Here is a 17,035-nt window from a genome sequence, read left to right as displayed (position 1 = left end):
CTGAGAGGGAAGTGTCAATGGGGATGTTGAAGTCGCCCATGATGATAGTAGGGATGTCCGCGGAAAGGAAATGAAGTAACCAGGTGGTGAAGTGGTCAAAGAAGGTGGTGGCTGGCCCTGGGGGGCGGTAGATGACAGCCAGTTGGAGGTTGGAGGGGGAGTAGATGCGCACAGAGTGCACCTCAAAGGAAGGGAGGGTAACAGAGGGTGGCAGTGGGATTGGGGTGAAGGAGCAGGTATCTGACAGGAGAAAACCAACTCCTCCACCATGTTTGCTGCTGGGGCGGGGGGTGTGAGAAAGGTGGAAGCCGCCATACGAAAGTGCAGCAGGAGAGGCTGTGTCAGAAGGGGTGAGCCAGGTTTCGGTGATGGCGAGGAAGGAGAGTTTGGTAGTAACAAAAAGATCATGGATGTAGGAAAGCTTGTTGCAGACAGAGCGAGCGTTCCACAGAGCTCCTGTTAGTGGGACTGGGGAAGCGGGGGCTGGGTGAATGGGTATAAGGTTGGAGAGGTTACGGAAGGTTGTGATAGAGCGTGGATGGGAGGTAGAAATGACTGTGGGAATGTGGTGAGGAGGACCAGGATTTGGAGAGATATCACCAGCAGTGAGAAGGAGCAGAGAAAGTGTTAGCAGGTGGGAGCAGGAGAGGGCATGAGGGGGCTGTCTGTGTTTGGAGACAGAGGATTGTATGTTAAGGAACAGTTTTGAGGCAGAGGTGAGGTGGATGGGGAGGATTGAAGAAGAGATGAAGAGTTCCTTACTAGGAGTAGGGATTAGGGGAATTAGCAGAAAGTGAAGGATTATTGGGGTGAAAGTGATAACAAACAGAAACATTGTTTACAGTGACTGTCCAGTTACCTTCAGTTCCCTTCTGGTTCAATTCTGGTTTTAATTCTTAAATTAATCTTCACACTTCTAGCACACACTTATAGCAATCACAATGCAGACTGAAGTCTATGCAGACTTGTACTCTGCAATATATGTACAACTAAGTGCAGTCAGGTGTGAAGCAGAGAGGAGTGGTCTCTGCTCATCTTGGCCAGACAATTAAGAGTGGACCAGATGTATATGATCAAGCCAGAGTAAACAAGGTCATAAATAACACTGGGGTAAGCTGGGGTTAGCTGAAAGGCATACCATGTGAATGCTAGGTGCAGAGGCAAGTCTATGTGCAAAGCTGGGTGACGCACTGTGTGTCCTTCATAGACAGACAGCAGGAGAGCAGGAGAGCTGGGTGGATGGACATACCATGTGAATGCTAGGTGCAGAGGCAAGTCTATGTGCAAAGCTGGGTGACGCACTGTGTGTCCTTCATAGACAGACAGCAGGAGAGCAGGAGAGCTGGGTGGATGGACATACCATGTGAATGCTAGGTGCAGAGGCAAGTCTATGTGCAAAGCTGGGTGACGCACTGTGTGTCCTTCATAGACAGACAGCAGGAGAGCAGGAGAGCTGGGTGGATGGACATACCATGTGAATGCTAGGTGCAGAGGCAAGTCTATGTGCAAAGCTGGGTGACGCACTGTGTGTCCTTCATAGACAGACAGCAGGAGAGCAGGAGAGCTGGGTGGATGGACATACCATGTGAATGCTAGGTGCAGAGGCAAGTCTATGTGCAAAGCTGGGTGACGCACTGTGTGTCCTTCATAGACAGACAGCAGGAGAGCAGGAGAGCTGGGTGGATGGACATACCATGTGAATGCTAGGTGCAGAGGCAAGTCTATGTGCAAAGCTGGGTGACGCACTGTTAGCAGGTGTTCAGGAATAAGAACACTAAGCCACCCCTTTTTTACTTTTCTGCCTATCTTTATCAGTCTACCAAGATGAAGAAGGCAGGGAGTAAGGCACGTGGTCGTGGCCGTGGAGTTTCAGCAGGGAGAGGACGTGGGGATTCGGTGTCTGCTGCGGCCACCAGTGACCCGGCATCCCCCACTTTTACCAGGCAACAGTCCTTCATGCGCAGCTTTGTAGGACCTCGCTGTACCCCACTGCTGCGTGACGAACAAATTGAAGCCGTTGTCGGATGGATGGCAGCTAACGCATCCACTTCAATGACTTCCGCATCCTCCCAAGGCCAGAGCACTGAAGAGCAATTATCTGTCTCTTCACCACCTGCCAAATTGCCCAGGCAGTCTGAGAGCCCTGGACAGGAGCCATCTCAATCTATACTTCTGTTCTCAGAATCTGTTGGCTTGGAAAGAGGTGGCCAGCCAAGCAGCATTCTAGAGCGTGAAGAAGAGGGAGTATGCAGTGATGCGCAACTGCTTTGTCCCTCTGAATCTGAAGAGGCGGGTTGGCCAGTGCCTATTGTTAGCACACCTCAGTGCTCATCTGATGATGATGAGACTCAGTTGCCAATTTCTGGTGCGTACGGTGCTGGCGAGACAACCCAGGACCAGCCGGTGCTTGAAGAGGGGAGTGGAGATGATGAGGTCCTTGACCCATCATGGCATCAGCCACAGGAAGGTGGTGGGAGCAGCTCTGAGGAAGAGATTCCCCGAACGGCCAAAAGAGGAGGGAGAGGGCGGGGGCAGACTTGGTTGCCTGTAGCCTCCACTTTGGCACCCGTGAGGAGCAATCCTCTTCCAAAACACAAAACGGGCGCTCCCAGGACTTGCAGTGCGTGGTCTTTTTTTGACACAGTTGCAGATGACATTTGCTTTGTCAAATGCAAGCTGTGTCATCAGAAAGTGAAACGAGGGAAAAATGTGAGCAACCTCAATACCACAAATATGTGGAAACATGTGCGTACCAAGCACGAGGTGGAGTTACACAGACACACTGAAGATGTAGGCCAACCTTCAGCAGCATCTACCACCTCTTCAGCTCGTGTTGGGGCCTCTTCCTCCAGCTCACACACAGCTGGTTCGGCTTCCTCACTGGAACGCCATGGAAGAACCACTGCCACTGTTGTCCAGAGACCCAGTGAAATTCCACCCACTGAACCACGTTCGCAGTCATCAGCACACTCCCAGGCCAGTCACCAGCAATCGGTAGCACAGGCATGGGAGAAAAAGCGGCCATACTCGGCAAACCATCCCCGAGCACTGGCTCTGAATGCCGGCATTGCCAAACTACTGGCCCTTGAGATGCTGTCATTCAGGCTGGTGGAGACTGACACCTTCCGGAACTTTATGTCATTGGCAGTTCCACAATACAATGTGCCCAGCCGCTTTTATTTCAGCAGGCAAGCCGTCCCTGCCCTGCAAAAGCATGTGGAGGGAAAAATTAAAAATGCGCTACTAAATGCCATCAGTAGCAAGGTCCACCTGACCACCGATGCGTAGATCAGTAGCCATGGACAGGGACGCTACCTTTCCCTCACTGCCCATTGGGTCAATGTTGTGGAGCCGGGTACAGATCTGGAGAGTGGCTCTGTACGTGTTCTGCCAACTCCAAGGATTGCAGGAATGCAGTCTGTACATATTGAGTCCTCCTACTCTAGTTCCTCGGAATCAGCACTGCGTGAGCCTGTTAGGCCACATATGAGCACAGGTGTGGCCAAACGTCAACAGGCCATCCTTAAATTAATTTCTTTGGGGAATCGGAGCCACACAGCATAGGAGCTCTGGAATGCCATCAAGCAGGAGAGCGATGTGTGGTTTGTGCCAGCGAATCTCCAGCCAGGTTTGGTAGTGAGTGACAATGGCCGAAATCTAGTGGCAGCTCTGGGCCTAGGCAACCTCACTCACATACCATGTCTGGCACACGTGCTCAATTTGGTCGTGCAGAGCTTTCTGAGGGACTATCCGGATCTTGATGCACTGCTGCACAAGGTTCGCCTAGAGTGTGCTCACATGCGGCGTTCCAGCATGGCAAGATCGTGCATTGAATATCTCTGCAACGCCGATTCCGCCTGCCAGAACATCGCATCATATGTGACCTCCCCACCAGGTGGAATTCAACGTTACATATGTTGGAGCGGTTGTGTGAGCAGCAGGCAGCAGTAATGGAGTACCAGATGCATCAGGCGCAAACAAGTCTCACTGTGCGCTGGACACACTTCACCACCAGAGTGGGCCACTATGAGGGACATCTGCCAAGTTTTGCGTGCCTTCGATGACTCCACGCGGATGGCCAGTGCAGATGATGCACTAATCAGCATGACTGTCCCCCTCATCTGTCTGCTTCAAAAAACCTTACAAGCACTAAGTGAGGAGGTTTTTGAAGAGGTTGAGGATGAGCAGTCAGAAATGCCATCTGCTTCTGGCAAGTCTGCGCAACGTGCTTCCACACAAAGGCCCAGGCAGGGGACACTTAGTGAGGAGGATGACGAGGAGTCAATGGAGGAGGAGGAACACATCTCTCCAGAGGAGGGAGGTACACAAGGCTCTAGTAGTCAGTGTGTACAGCGAGGGTGGGGTGATGCTGAGCAGGCAGAGATGCTGCCTCAAGCTGGGGACAGCGTTTCCGGTCCAGTTGGCAGTCTGCAGCACATGGTTGATTTCATGCTGCAGTGCTTGTTAAATGACCGCCGCATCGCCAACATTCTCCACACGGCTGATTATTGGGTGTACACCCTCCTAGATCCTCGCTACCGGGACAACTTACAAAGCCTCATACCACAGTTGAACCGGGAGCGAAAAATGCGGGAGTACCAAGAAACACTTGTGCAGGCCATCATGTTCTCCATTCCCCCCGCAAGTGTTGCTGGTAGTGCTTTTCAAAGCAGCCATGTGGGTAGAGGCAGTGGAGGAAGCTCTGCACAAAGAGGTAGCAGAGGCAGTGCCGCAGGACAAGGCAAGGCCAGTATGGCCCAAATGTGGAAAAGTTTTGTGGGACCGCCACAAACGGCTACACCATCACAGACGGCTCCAGTCAGCAGGAGGCAACGTTTCCGTCAGATGGTGACAGACTACTTGTCTTGCCCTGTTAGTGTTCTCCCAGACGGCTCTTCCCCGTTCAAGTATTGGGTCTCTAAGCTGGATACATGGCCAGAGCTTAGCCAGTATGCATTGGAGGTGCTGGCTTGCCCTGCTGCCAGTGTATTATCGGAACGTGTCTTTAGTGCTGCAGGTGGTGTGGTAACAGACCGTCGCACGCGACTATCCGCCGATAATGTTGACCGGCTTACTTTTCTGAAAATGAACAAGGCCTGGATCTCACCTGAATTTGCCAGTCCTCTTCCAGAATAAATAATTGGCTGGCAACAGGATCCTGGTCTCCTGTTGTGTTCATATTTCTATGACCTGAACTTTATTTCCTGGGCTACAGCAACGCCCGTTGTTGCTCAGAAGTGCTGTCCACACAGACAAAACACTCGCTCATGTGTAAGTGGGGTTCGGTAACGTCAGCTGATCCCCTGCTGTGTGTATGGCAAAGTGTCCTCCTCCCTCCACAGTCAAACAACCTCAGATTTACACCTGGCTCCAAGTAGGCCTCGGCGTACTACCTGATTTTCCCTGGGCTCCGACACCGCCAGTGGGTGCTCAGAAGTGCTGTCCGCACAGACAAAACACTCGCTCATGTGTAAGTGGGGTTCGGTAACGTCAGCTGATCCCCTGCTGTGTGTACGGCAAACTCTTCTGCTGCCTACAACTTCTGATTACCTCTGATTTAATATGTTCTCTGATTTGCCCTCTGTCTCCACTCTGTTTTGAGTATTTCCTCCGGCCTACAACACCGCCTGTTTCTGCTCTCAAGTGCCGTCTGCACAATCCACACTTGTTCCTGTGTTACCTGGGTCCTGTAACATCTGCTCATCTCCAGAAGTGAGCACGGCAATGTCTCCTGCTTTGTCTACATTCCCACTACTTGTAGTGGAAATGTGGACAGAGCAGGAGACATTGCCTGACTCACCTCTAGGGAGAAGCTGCTGTTACAGAACCCCAGTAACACAGGAACAAGTGTGGGTTGTGCAGACGGCATTTCAGAGCAGCAACTGGCGTGGTTGGAAGCCAGAGGAAATACTCGAAACAGAGTGAAGACAGAGGCCTAATTGGAGTACGTTGACAGTTAGTAGCAGTCTAGAAACAATTGAAAACTGCCACCAAGTAGGCCTCGGCCTACTACCTGATTTTCCCTGGGCACCGACACCGTCAGTTGGTGCTCAGAAGTGCTGTCCGCACAGACAAAACACTCGCTCATGTGTAAGTGGGGTTCGGTAACGTCAGCTGATCCCCTGCTGTGTGTACGGCAAACTCTCCTGCTGCCTCCAAATTCAAACAACGTCTTATCTTAAACTGCCTCCAAGTAGGCCTCAGCCTACAAAATGACTATCCCTGGGCTCCAACATCGTCAGTTGTTGTTCAGAAGTGCTGTCCACACAGAAAAAAACACTCTTTCATGTGAAAGTGGGGTTCGGTAACATCAGCTGATCCCCTGCTGTGTGGAGGGTAAAGTGTCCTGCTCTCTCCAAAGTCAAAATACCTCAGCTTTACACCTGGCTCCTAGTAGGCCTCGGCCTGCACCCTGATTGTCCCTGGGTTCCAACAATGCTAGTTGGTGCTCGGAAGTGCTGTCCACACAGAAAAACACACTTGTTCATGTGAAAGTGGGGGTCAGTAACGTCAGCTGATCCCCTGCTGTGTGGAGGGCAAAGTGCTGCTGCCTCCAAATTGTAAATACTTCAGATTTAAACATTCTCTGATTTGGCCTCTGTCTCTAGTATTTCCCCTGACCTCCAACACCGCCAGTTCCTGCTCACAGTTGCCGTCCACGCATTCCACACGTGTTCCTGTGTTCCTGGTGTTCTGTTACGTGAGCAGATCCCCCAATGTGTGTCCGCCACTGTCTCCTGCGCTGTCCACCTTCCCACTGCAAGCGGTGGGAATGTGGACAGAGCAGGAGACAGTGGCAGACACACATCAGGGGATCTACCGACATTACAGAACCCCAGTAACCCAGGAACACGTTTGGATTGGGTAGACGGCTGCTGTACGCATAAACTGGCGGTGTTGGTGGTCACGTGAAATCCTGGAAACAGAGTGGAGACAGATGCATAATTGGAGCACGTTGACAGTCTGTTGTAGCCTACAAACAATCAAAAACTGCCACCAAGTAGGCCTCGGCCTGCACCATGATTGTCTCTGGGCTCCAACAACGCCAGTTGGTGCTCAGCAGTGTCTTTGGCACGGGTACTCCCTGTTGCCCAGCCTGGTTCCTGCACGCCAGCTGTTTCCGGGTTGTGTCAAGGTCACTATGCCACCAATCCGTTGTCCTGTCGTCTTGCGGCCGGGTTAGCCGACTCTACGGTGCCTGCAGTTTAGGTGACTCCTATGTGGGCTGCGGGAACTGGCACTGAAGGCTGGATCCGTTGTGCCAATGGGACATGGACCCCCTGTAGGACTGTGGGTTTCGGTAACTGCGGCCGGCTTGCGGCCTGGCTACTTTTCTTTGAATGGGTACCTTCTGCTACCCACCCGCGTTCCAGCACTGTCTGCTGGTTCTCGCCAGAGCCTTTGGCCTAGGTGCCTCCATCTCGGTATTCGAAGTCCAGCACCGTCAGCTGGTCCTTGGTAGTGCTTTCTAGCACAGGTACCTCCTGCCTAGTAACCGTGGTCCAGCACCGTCAGCTGTTCCTCGGTAGTGCCATTGGCTCTTGTAGCTTTTGCTACCCATCTGGGTTCCAGCACCGTCAGCTGGTTCTCGGCAGTGTCTTTGGCACGGGTACTCCCTGTTGCCCAGCCTGTTTTCAGCACGCCTGCTGTTTCCGGGTAGTGTCAAGGTCACTATGCCACCAATCCGTTGTCCTGTCGTCTTGCGGCCGGGTTAGCCGACTCTACGGTGCCTGCAGTTTAGGTGACTCCTATGTGGGCTGCCGGAACTGGCACTGAAGGCTGGATCCGTAGTGCCAATGGGACATGGACCCCCTGTAGGACTGTGGGTTTCGGTAACTGCGGCCGGCTTGCGGCCTGGCTACTTTGCTTTGAATGGGTACCTTCTGCTACCCACCCGCGTTCCAGCACTGTCTGCTGGTTCTCGCCAGAGCCTTTGGCCTAGGTGCCTCCATCTCGGTATCCGAAGTCCAGCACCGTCAGCTGGTCCTTGGTAGTGCTTTTTAGCACAGGTACAGTCTGTTTAGTAACCGTGGTCCAGCACCGTCAGTTGTTCCTCGGTAGTGCTATTGGCTCTTGTTCCTTCTACTACCCATCCGGGTGCCAGCACTGTCTGCTGGTTCTCGCCACAGCCTTTGGCCTAGGTGCCTCCATCTCGGTATCCGAGGTCCAGCACCGTCAGCTGGTCCTTGGTAGTGCTTTTTAGCACAGGTACCTTCTGCTTAGTAACCGTGGTCAAGCACCGTCAGTTGGTCCTCGGTAGTACCATTGGCTCTTGTTCCTTCTGGTACCCATCCAGGTGCCAGCACTGTCTGCTGGTTCTCGCCAGTTTCTCAGCCTTCTCGTACCTTCTGCTACATTTCCAAGATCAAGCTTTTTGAAATTGTCTTTGGTAATCCTTATTGATCTCCATGACGACGACGACCCTGAAGACCACACCAAAGAAGACCAGAAATATGACCCTAAATAATAAGACCAAGAGGACAAAGAACATGAAGACAACCACCAAGCTATAGAACAAAAGACAGAAGAACAAGAAGCAGAAGAAGCAAAAGCAGAAGAACAGAAAGCAGAAGAACATTAAGCATAAGACTAAAAATCAGCATAGAAGAAATCAAAATTATAAGCAGAAGAAGACTAAGCAGTAAATGGGGGTGAGTCCGTTCCTCCTCGTGGTGCCCCTGGAAAATGCCTGCTGCTGCAGGCCAAACTGAACACGGACAAATCCTGTTGTAAATCTTTAGTGACAGGCAGAACGTAAGGTGTAATCTTATAACTTTTATACATAAGTACTACAGGAATGCCTGTCACCATAAGAAAATGAAGACAAAGAAGAATAGGAAGAAGATGAAGAAATAGCATATTAAAATTAATAATAGCTGAATAAGAAGAATATGAAGTATGGAAAAAAAAAATTAATGGGAAGAAGATGAAGAAGAAGAAGATGAATAAGGTGAAGAAAAAGTTGATGAAAAAATGCTACTGCTGCGGATCATGAAGGAGAAAGTGTGGGAGAAGTACAAAAGAAGGTGAAGAGCATGGAAGTTGTGAAACATACATATCTGACAAAATATAAAAAAGGTTAACATAGTCAATATCTTTTTAACTCCGAACGTCTTGAAAAAAAAAAATGGAATTAATGCTATGCCATGTGATTTGAATAAACCACTATGCCTTTAATGTCTCCTCCACCTCCCACAATACATTCTACATGATTCTTATTTGTTTTCAATTATGTAGAATTAGCCAACAAGGAAATAAAGGGCTTTTTTTAATTCCGATACCGGAAGTCCCATTGACTTGAATGGGACTTCCGGTATCGGAATCGGCGATACCCGATATTTTTTCGTATCGGGCGATACCATCCGATACGATATTTTTGGGTATCGAACAGTATCGCTCAACACTACTCACCACACATCTAGATAAGTTCCGTGGGGGGTCTAGTTTCCAAAATGGGGTCACTTGTGGGGAGTTTCAATAGTTTAGGTACATCAGGGGCTCTCCAAACTCACATGACACCCGCAGACCAATCCATCAAAGTCTGCATTCCAAAACGTCACTACTTCCCTTCCAAGCCCCGACGTGTGCCCATACAGTAGTTTTCTCCCACATATGAGGTATCAGCGTACTCAGGACAAATTGGACAACAACTTTTGGGGTCCAATTTCTCCTGTTACCCTTGGGAAAATAAAAAAATTGGAAGACTAATTGATCATGTTTGTGGAAAATGTACGATTTTTTTATTTTCATGCCTGGGCATTATATACTTCTGTGAAGCCCTTGGGGGATCAAAGTTCTCACCACACATCTAGATAAGTTCCTTAGGGGGTCTAGTTTCCAAAATGGGGTCATTTGTGGGGGGTTTCCACTGTTTAGGTACATTAGGGGCTCTCCAAAGGCAACATGACACCCGCAGACCATTCAATCAAAGTCTGCATTCCAAAACGTCACTACTTCCCTTCCGAGCCCTGACGTGTGCCCATACAGTAGTTTTCTCCCACATATGAGGTATCAGCGTACTCAGGACAAATTGGACAACAACTTTTGGGGTCCAATTTCTCCTTGTACCCTTGGGAAAATGAAAAAATTGGTGACTAAAAGATCATGTTTGTGGAAAAAATACGATTTTTGTATTTTCACGCACGGGCGTTATAAACTTCTGTGAAGCACTGGGGGGTTCAAAGTGCTCACCACACATCTAGATAAGTTCCTTGGGGGGGTCTAGTTTCCAAAATGGTGTCATTTATGGGGGGTTTCTACTGTTTTGGTACATCAGGGGCTTTCCAAACGCGACATGGTGTCCGATCTCAATTCCAGCCAAAAACGTCAAATGGCGCTGCTTCCCTTCCGAGCTCTGCCATGCGCCCAAATAGTGGTTTACCCCCACATGTGGGGTATCAGCGCACTCAGGACAAATTGCACAATATCTTTTAGGGTCCTGTTACCCTTGGAAAAATAAGAATTGAGGGTGAAAAGATCATTTTTGTGGAACAAATATGATTTTTTAATTGTACGGCTGTACGTTATAAACTTCTGTGAAGCCCTTGTGGGTTCAAAGTTCTCACCACACATCTAGATAAGTTCCTTGGGGGGTCTAGTTTCCAAAATGGTGTCATTTGTGGGGGGTTTATACTGTTTTGGTACATCAGGGGCTTTCCAAATGCGACATGGTGTCCGATCTCAATTCCAGCCAAAAATGTCAAATGGCGCTGCTTCCCTTCTGAGCTCTGCCATGCGCCCAAATAGTCATTTACACCCACATATGGGGTATCAGTGTACTCAGGACAAATTGCACAATAACTTTTAGGGACCTATTACCCTTGGAAAGATAAAAATTGGGGGTGAAAAGATCATTTTTGTGGAAAAAATATGATTTTTTAATTGTACCGCTGTACGTTATAAACTTCTGTGAAGCCCTTGTGGGTTCAAAGTTCTCACCACATATCTAGATAAGTTCCTTGGGGGGTCTAGTTTCCAAAATGGGGTCACTTGTAGGGGGTTTCCAATGTTTAGGTACATCAGGGGCTCTCCAAACACGACATGGCGTCCGATCTGAATTCCAGCCAATTTTGCATTGAAAAAGTCAAATGGCGCTCTTTCCATGCTGAGGTCTGCCATGCGCCGAAACAGTGGTTCCACCCCACATATCAGGTATCGGCGTACTCAGGACAAATTGCACAATAACTTTTGCAGTCCAATTTCTCCTGTTACCCTTGGTAAATTAAAAAAAATTGAACCTGAAGTATTTTTTTAGTGAAAAAAAGTTAAATGTTCATTTTTTTTTTAAATATTCAAAAAATTCCTGTGACGCACCTAAAGGGTTAATAAACTTCTTGAATGTGGTTTTGAGCACCTTAAGGGGTGCAGTTTTTAGAATGGTGTCACTTTTGGGTATTTTCTATCATATAGACCCCTCAAAGTGGCTTCAAATGTGATGTGGTCCATAAAAATAAAATGGTGTTGCAAAAATGAGAAATCGCTGGTCAACTTTTAACCCTTATAACTTCCTAACAAAAAAAAATTTTGATTTCAAAATTGTGCTGATGTAAAGTAAACATGTGGGAAATGTCACTTATTCAGTTTTCTGTGTGCTATATCTCTGTGATTTAGGAGCATAAAAATTCAAATTTGGAAAATTGCGAAATTTTTAAAATTTTCGCCAAATTTCCGTTTTTTCACAAATAAAGTTATTTGAATGAAATTTTACCACTAACATGAAGTACAATATGTCACGAAAAAACAATGTCAGAATCACCGGTATCCATGGAAGCGTTTCAGAGTTATTACCTCATAAAGGGACAGTGGTCAGAATTGTAAAAATTGGCCTGGTCATTAACGTGCAAACCACCCTTGGGGCTTAAGGGGTTAAAGGGAAGGTGCCATCCCAAAAAAAAATTTTCAGCAACTTGAAAAAATGTAAAGAATTAATGTTTACATTTTCTTAAAAAATATTATCATTTGTTTTTAATTTTGTAAAATATGAAAAATAATTTTAAAAAGTTTGGCATTTCCACTTGTTAACACTAGGGGGAGCAGCTACTGAAGTTTGGCACAAAAACCTAGTGTAGAACTAGCTCACATTACTGTCCTGCAGTAATTATGGGAGTACAGTGTCCATGATGTTTGATTTTGATATATGATCATGCCCTAAAATGGACACTGTATGGGCGGAATCTGCTGACATGGGTGTGGTGTCACTCCTCTCCTCCCCTACTGGGTGCTTGCTAAGGGAAAAGAGAGGATGACATCTAGGAACACAGTGAGCAGCCATTTTGATGGGGCCTGCAAAGTTACTGACTCTCTTTTCATGTAAAGTCTGGATCAGAACAGGCCAGCAATCAGCAGAAATGTTTCCTGGATTTCTGTGGAGCAGACAAGAAGACGGTCCATCCATGTGTATAAAACACAGCGCTCTATGTACAATCCCTGGCACCGAACAGGGTGCCCCCCACAGACCAGCACACTGCTCTCCCGACATAGTCTGTGCTGCTGTCACCCTGCTCCTTTCTCCAAATATCAGTCCCCTATCGCCTCGCTTTCACACATCGCCAGGACGGGATCTGAGGAGAGGAATGGGGTCTTCGGTCACCGAGGATGGCAGGCAGCAAGGATTCTCGGAGCAGGGTGACAGCAGCACAGAGTATTTCAGGAGAGCAGTGCGCTGGTCTATGGGGGGCACAGAGGGAGATATATGGGGGAGGAGCAGGGAGACAGCAGCACAGAAATCCAGGAAACATTTCTGCTGATTGATGGCCTGTTCTGATCCAGACTTTGCATGCAAAGACCCCATTCCCCTCCTCAGATTCTGTCCTGGCGATGTGTGAAAGCGAGGCGACAGGCGCTGTCCGGGGTGACACTGGGAAGCAGGCTGGGGGGGAATGGAGCCATACAGTAACGATAAAAATGAGACCCCTCTCTTCAGCTGCCTCCCCAGCCCTCCCCTGACTGCACCTATTACCCCTGACCCGTGTGCAGGTGCTCAGCCAGAACCACCCTAGAATGGGTCCCCTTTTAGCAGATCACAAATAATACCGCCATATACTTCACACACAATGCCGCCATATAGATCATACACAATACCACCATGTAGATCACACATAAAACCAGCAGGGTGACAGCAGCACAGAGTATTTCAGGAGAGCAGTATCACACGGCAGAGAATTAGATACACGGCTCAGCAGACAGTATCACACAGGAGAGGATTAGATACACGGTTCAGCAGTCAGTATCACACAGGAGAAGATTAGATACACGGTTCAGCAGTCAGTATCACACTGGAGAGGATTAGATACACGGTTCAGCAGTCAGTATCACACTGGAGAGGATTAGATACACGGTTCAGCAGTCAGTATCACACAGGAGAGGATTAGATACATGGCTCAGCAGACTATCACACAGGATATGAATAGATACACGGCTCAGCACACAGTATCACACAGGAGAGGATTAGATACACGGCTCAGCAGTCAGTATCACACAGGAGAGGATTAGATACACGGTTCAGCAGTCAGTATCACACAGGAGAGGATTAGATACACGGCTCAGCAGTCAGTATCACACAGGAGAGGATTAGATACATGGCTCAGCAGACTGTATCACACAGGATATGAATAGATACACGGCTCAGCACACAGTATCACACAGGAGAGGATTAGATACACGGTTCAGCAGTCAGTATCACACAGGAGAGGATTAGATACATGGCTCAGCAATCAGTATCACACAGGAGAGGATTAGATACACGGCTCAGCAGACTGTATCACACAGGATAGGAATAGATACACGGCTCAGCACACAGTATCACACAGGAGAGGATTAGATACACGGCTCAGCAGTCAGTATCACACAGGAGAGGATTAGATACACGGCTCAGTAGACAGTATCACACAGGATAGGATTAGATACACGGTTCAGCAGTCAGTATCACACAGGAGAGGATTAGATACACGGCTCAGCAGACAGTATCACACAGGATAGGATTAGATACATGGCTCAGCAGACAGTATCACACAGGAGAGGATTAGATACACGGTTCAGCAGTCAGTATCACACAAGAGAGGATTAGATACACGGTTCAGCAGTCAGTATCACACAGGAGAGGATTAGATACACGGTTCAGCAGTCAGTATCACACAGGAGAGGATTAGATACATGGCTCAGCAATCAGTATCACACAGGAGAGGATTAGATACACGGCTCAGCAGACTATCACACAGGATAGGAATAGATACACGGCTCAGCACATAGTATCACACAGGAGAGGATTAGATACACGGCTCAGCAGTCAGTATCACACAGGAGAGGATTAGATACACGGTTCAGCAGTCAGTATCACACAGGAGAGGATTAGATACACGGCTCAGCAGTCAGTATCACACAGGAGAGGATTAGATACATGGCTCAGCAGACTATCACACAGGATATGAATAGATACACGGCTCAGCACACAGTATCACACAGGAGAGGATTAGATACACGGTTCAGCAGTCAGTATCACACAGGAGAGGATTAGATACATGGCTCAGCAATCAGTATCACACAGGAGAGGATTAGATACACGGCTCAGCAGACTGTATCACACAGGATAGGAATAGATACACGGCTCAGCACACAGTATCACACAGGAGAGGATTAGATACACGGCTCAGCAGTCAGTATCACACAGGAGAGGATTAGATACACGGCTCAGTAGACAGTATCACACAGGATAGGATTAGATACACGGTTCAGCAGTCAGTATCACACAGGAGAGGATTAGATACACGGCTCAGCAGACAGTATCACACAGGAGAGGATTAGATACACGGCTCAGCAGACAGTATCACATAGGAGAGGATTAGATACACGGTTCAGCAGACAGTATCACACAGGATAGTATTAGATACACGGTTCAGCAGTCCGTATCACACAGGAGAGGATTAGATACACGGCTCAGCAGTCAGTATCACACAGGGGAGGATTAGATACACAGTTCAGCAGTCAGTATCACACAGGATAGGATTAGATACACAGCTCAGCAGGCAGTATCACACAGGATAGGATTAGATACACAGTTCAGCAGTCAGTATCACACAGGATAGGATTAGATACACAGCTCAGCAGGCAGTATCACAGGAGACAGTATTACAGATATGCTCACACTGGTGTAACTGCCCCCCCATACACTAGACAATGGGCTGTATATGTCACTGTCACTATAAAAGCAAAGGTGTCAGATTACCGGAGATCACTGGGGCTGTGTGTGAGTGAGGAGGCGGAGACAGAGCAGGAGGACAGTGCAGAAAGTCGAGCTCAGCAGATAGCACTGGGCTACAGTAAAATGGCGCCCAGCCACACCTACAGCAGTGAATGGTGCAGCCCACAGGGGCGTGCCCAGTTCTCTGCTAATGAGGATGCATGGTGGGGTCGGGAGCCGACCACAGTCTCCTATGTCCAGGGACAGCCATATTTGCAGACTGTATGAGTCCTCCACAGATCTGCAAATCAAGATGTCATAGCCCATTGGCTACATTAAAACATTATTACAAACAAACCATAAATCCTAGTTAGTACAACATTTGCTTTAACAACATGTTTGGTTACTTACTCTTTTTTTGCAAATTATATAAAATTGCGGCACCTTCCCTTTAACTACCACCTCACGACAGCCCCATGTTTTTCCTATGGCAAAATTTTCCCATTGAAATGCATTGAGACAATGCATTCCAATGACGGGAAAATGTTTTTTCAAAGGCAAATTGCGCAAAAACTACACATCCGATCGACACGAAAAATACTTAGCACACCACTCGTGGACGCTGGCTTCGAAACGATGCCTGTTATGACTGAGTCACCGTAGGAGGCAAAAACAAAATGCTAGCTAAGTCCAGAAAACCAGAGAAGTTGGCAGCTATCGGATTGCAGACCCCTGAACCTATCAACACAACTAGCAGTAGCCGTGGGGGGTTCCTAGGATGCCCTAGACCCCTCGATCACAGCCGGAGAATTAAATAGGCCTAAAGAAAGAAAGGGGAAATCTAAACTGCCCCAGAGCAGACCCCAAAGCAATAGGCAGCCCCCAACATATAATGACGGTGAAGCAAGATGAAAATACTAACACAGACAGAAAGATAGACTGAGCAAAGACGGGGCCCAAGCTAACTAGACAGAAAAGGACAGGAAGGCTGCTGTCTGCAGTCCGTGAAAAACCCTATGAAAATAAGAGCCAACAGACTGACAGTGAAAAATGCCCTGAAGACGCTAGACTTCAAAAAAGCTATGTCAGTACTCAGGAATATTCTGAAGATAGAGCTACAGGCAAAAGGAGATTCAGCTAACCCCAGCAGGGAATGGCAGAATACAGAAAAGCAAGGAAAACAAAAAAAAAACAAAAATGCTAACAGGCAAAACAGAAAACTTAGCTTTAGAGGAGCAGGAATCAGACTGGTGTCCTAGAAGTCCACAGAGAAATCACCCGCAGGGCAGAAGGGCGTCGGCAGCCTTATATCCAGTCCGTGACTCCACTCAGCCAGTCATCCTCAATAGGCTCAGGTGCCTGATAATCAGGCTCACTACCTTCCCTCACCAGAATAGGGAGTTCACCAGACCTCAGTGACGAAGGGGAAAATGAACTCACAACAGTACCTCCCCCTTGAGGAGGGGTCACCGAACCCTCAACCACGCCACCAGGGCGATCAGGGTGAGCCCGATGAAATGCACGCACCAATCTTTCGGCATGAATATCAGAGGCAGAGACCCAGGAATTATCCTCCTGACCATAACCCTTCCACTTATCCAAATACTGGAGTCTCCGTCTAGCCAGACGGGAATCCAGTATTTTCTCTACCTCATATTCCATGTTACCTTCAACCAATACAGGGTCTGGAGGTGCCACCCCAGGAACAACTGGTTCAACAAACCTCTTCAACAAGGACTTATGGAACACATTATGGATTTTAAATGTGACAGGAAGAGCCAAACGAAAAGAGACCGGATTAATAATCTCCAAAATCTTGTAAGGTCCAATAAATCTAGGCTTAAACTTAGGAGAAGCCAC

General features: G+C 48.2%; 1 protein-coding gene across 1 annotated transcript in view; it reads right to left on the bottom strand.

Moving 5' to 3' along the window:
- Window positions 1–17,035, bottom strand: part of LOC141094582 (uncharacterized) — a 134,044-nt gene that overhangs the window by 39,202 nt on the left and 77,807 nt on the right. The window contains exon 2 of the mRNA XM_073580460.1: window positions 15,221–15,290. Coding sequence (XP_073436561.1) covers window positions 15,221–15,290 — 70 coding nt within the window. The remainder of the gene's footprint in view (window positions 1–15,220; window positions 15,291–17,035) is intronic.

Source organism: Dendrobates tinctorius, unplaced genomic scaffold (assembly GCF_039654945.1).
Source record: "Dendrobates tinctorius isolate UK_male_01 unplaced genomic scaffold, ASM3965494v1 ptg000064l, whole genome shotgun sequence".
Taxonomy (NCBI): domain Eukaryota; kingdom Metazoa; phylum Chordata; class Amphibia; order Anura; family Dendrobatidae; genus Dendrobates; species Dendrobates tinctorius.
The sequence above is the reverse complement of the archived record's forward strand: the minus strand, read 5'-3'. Positions and strand labels throughout refer to the sequence as shown.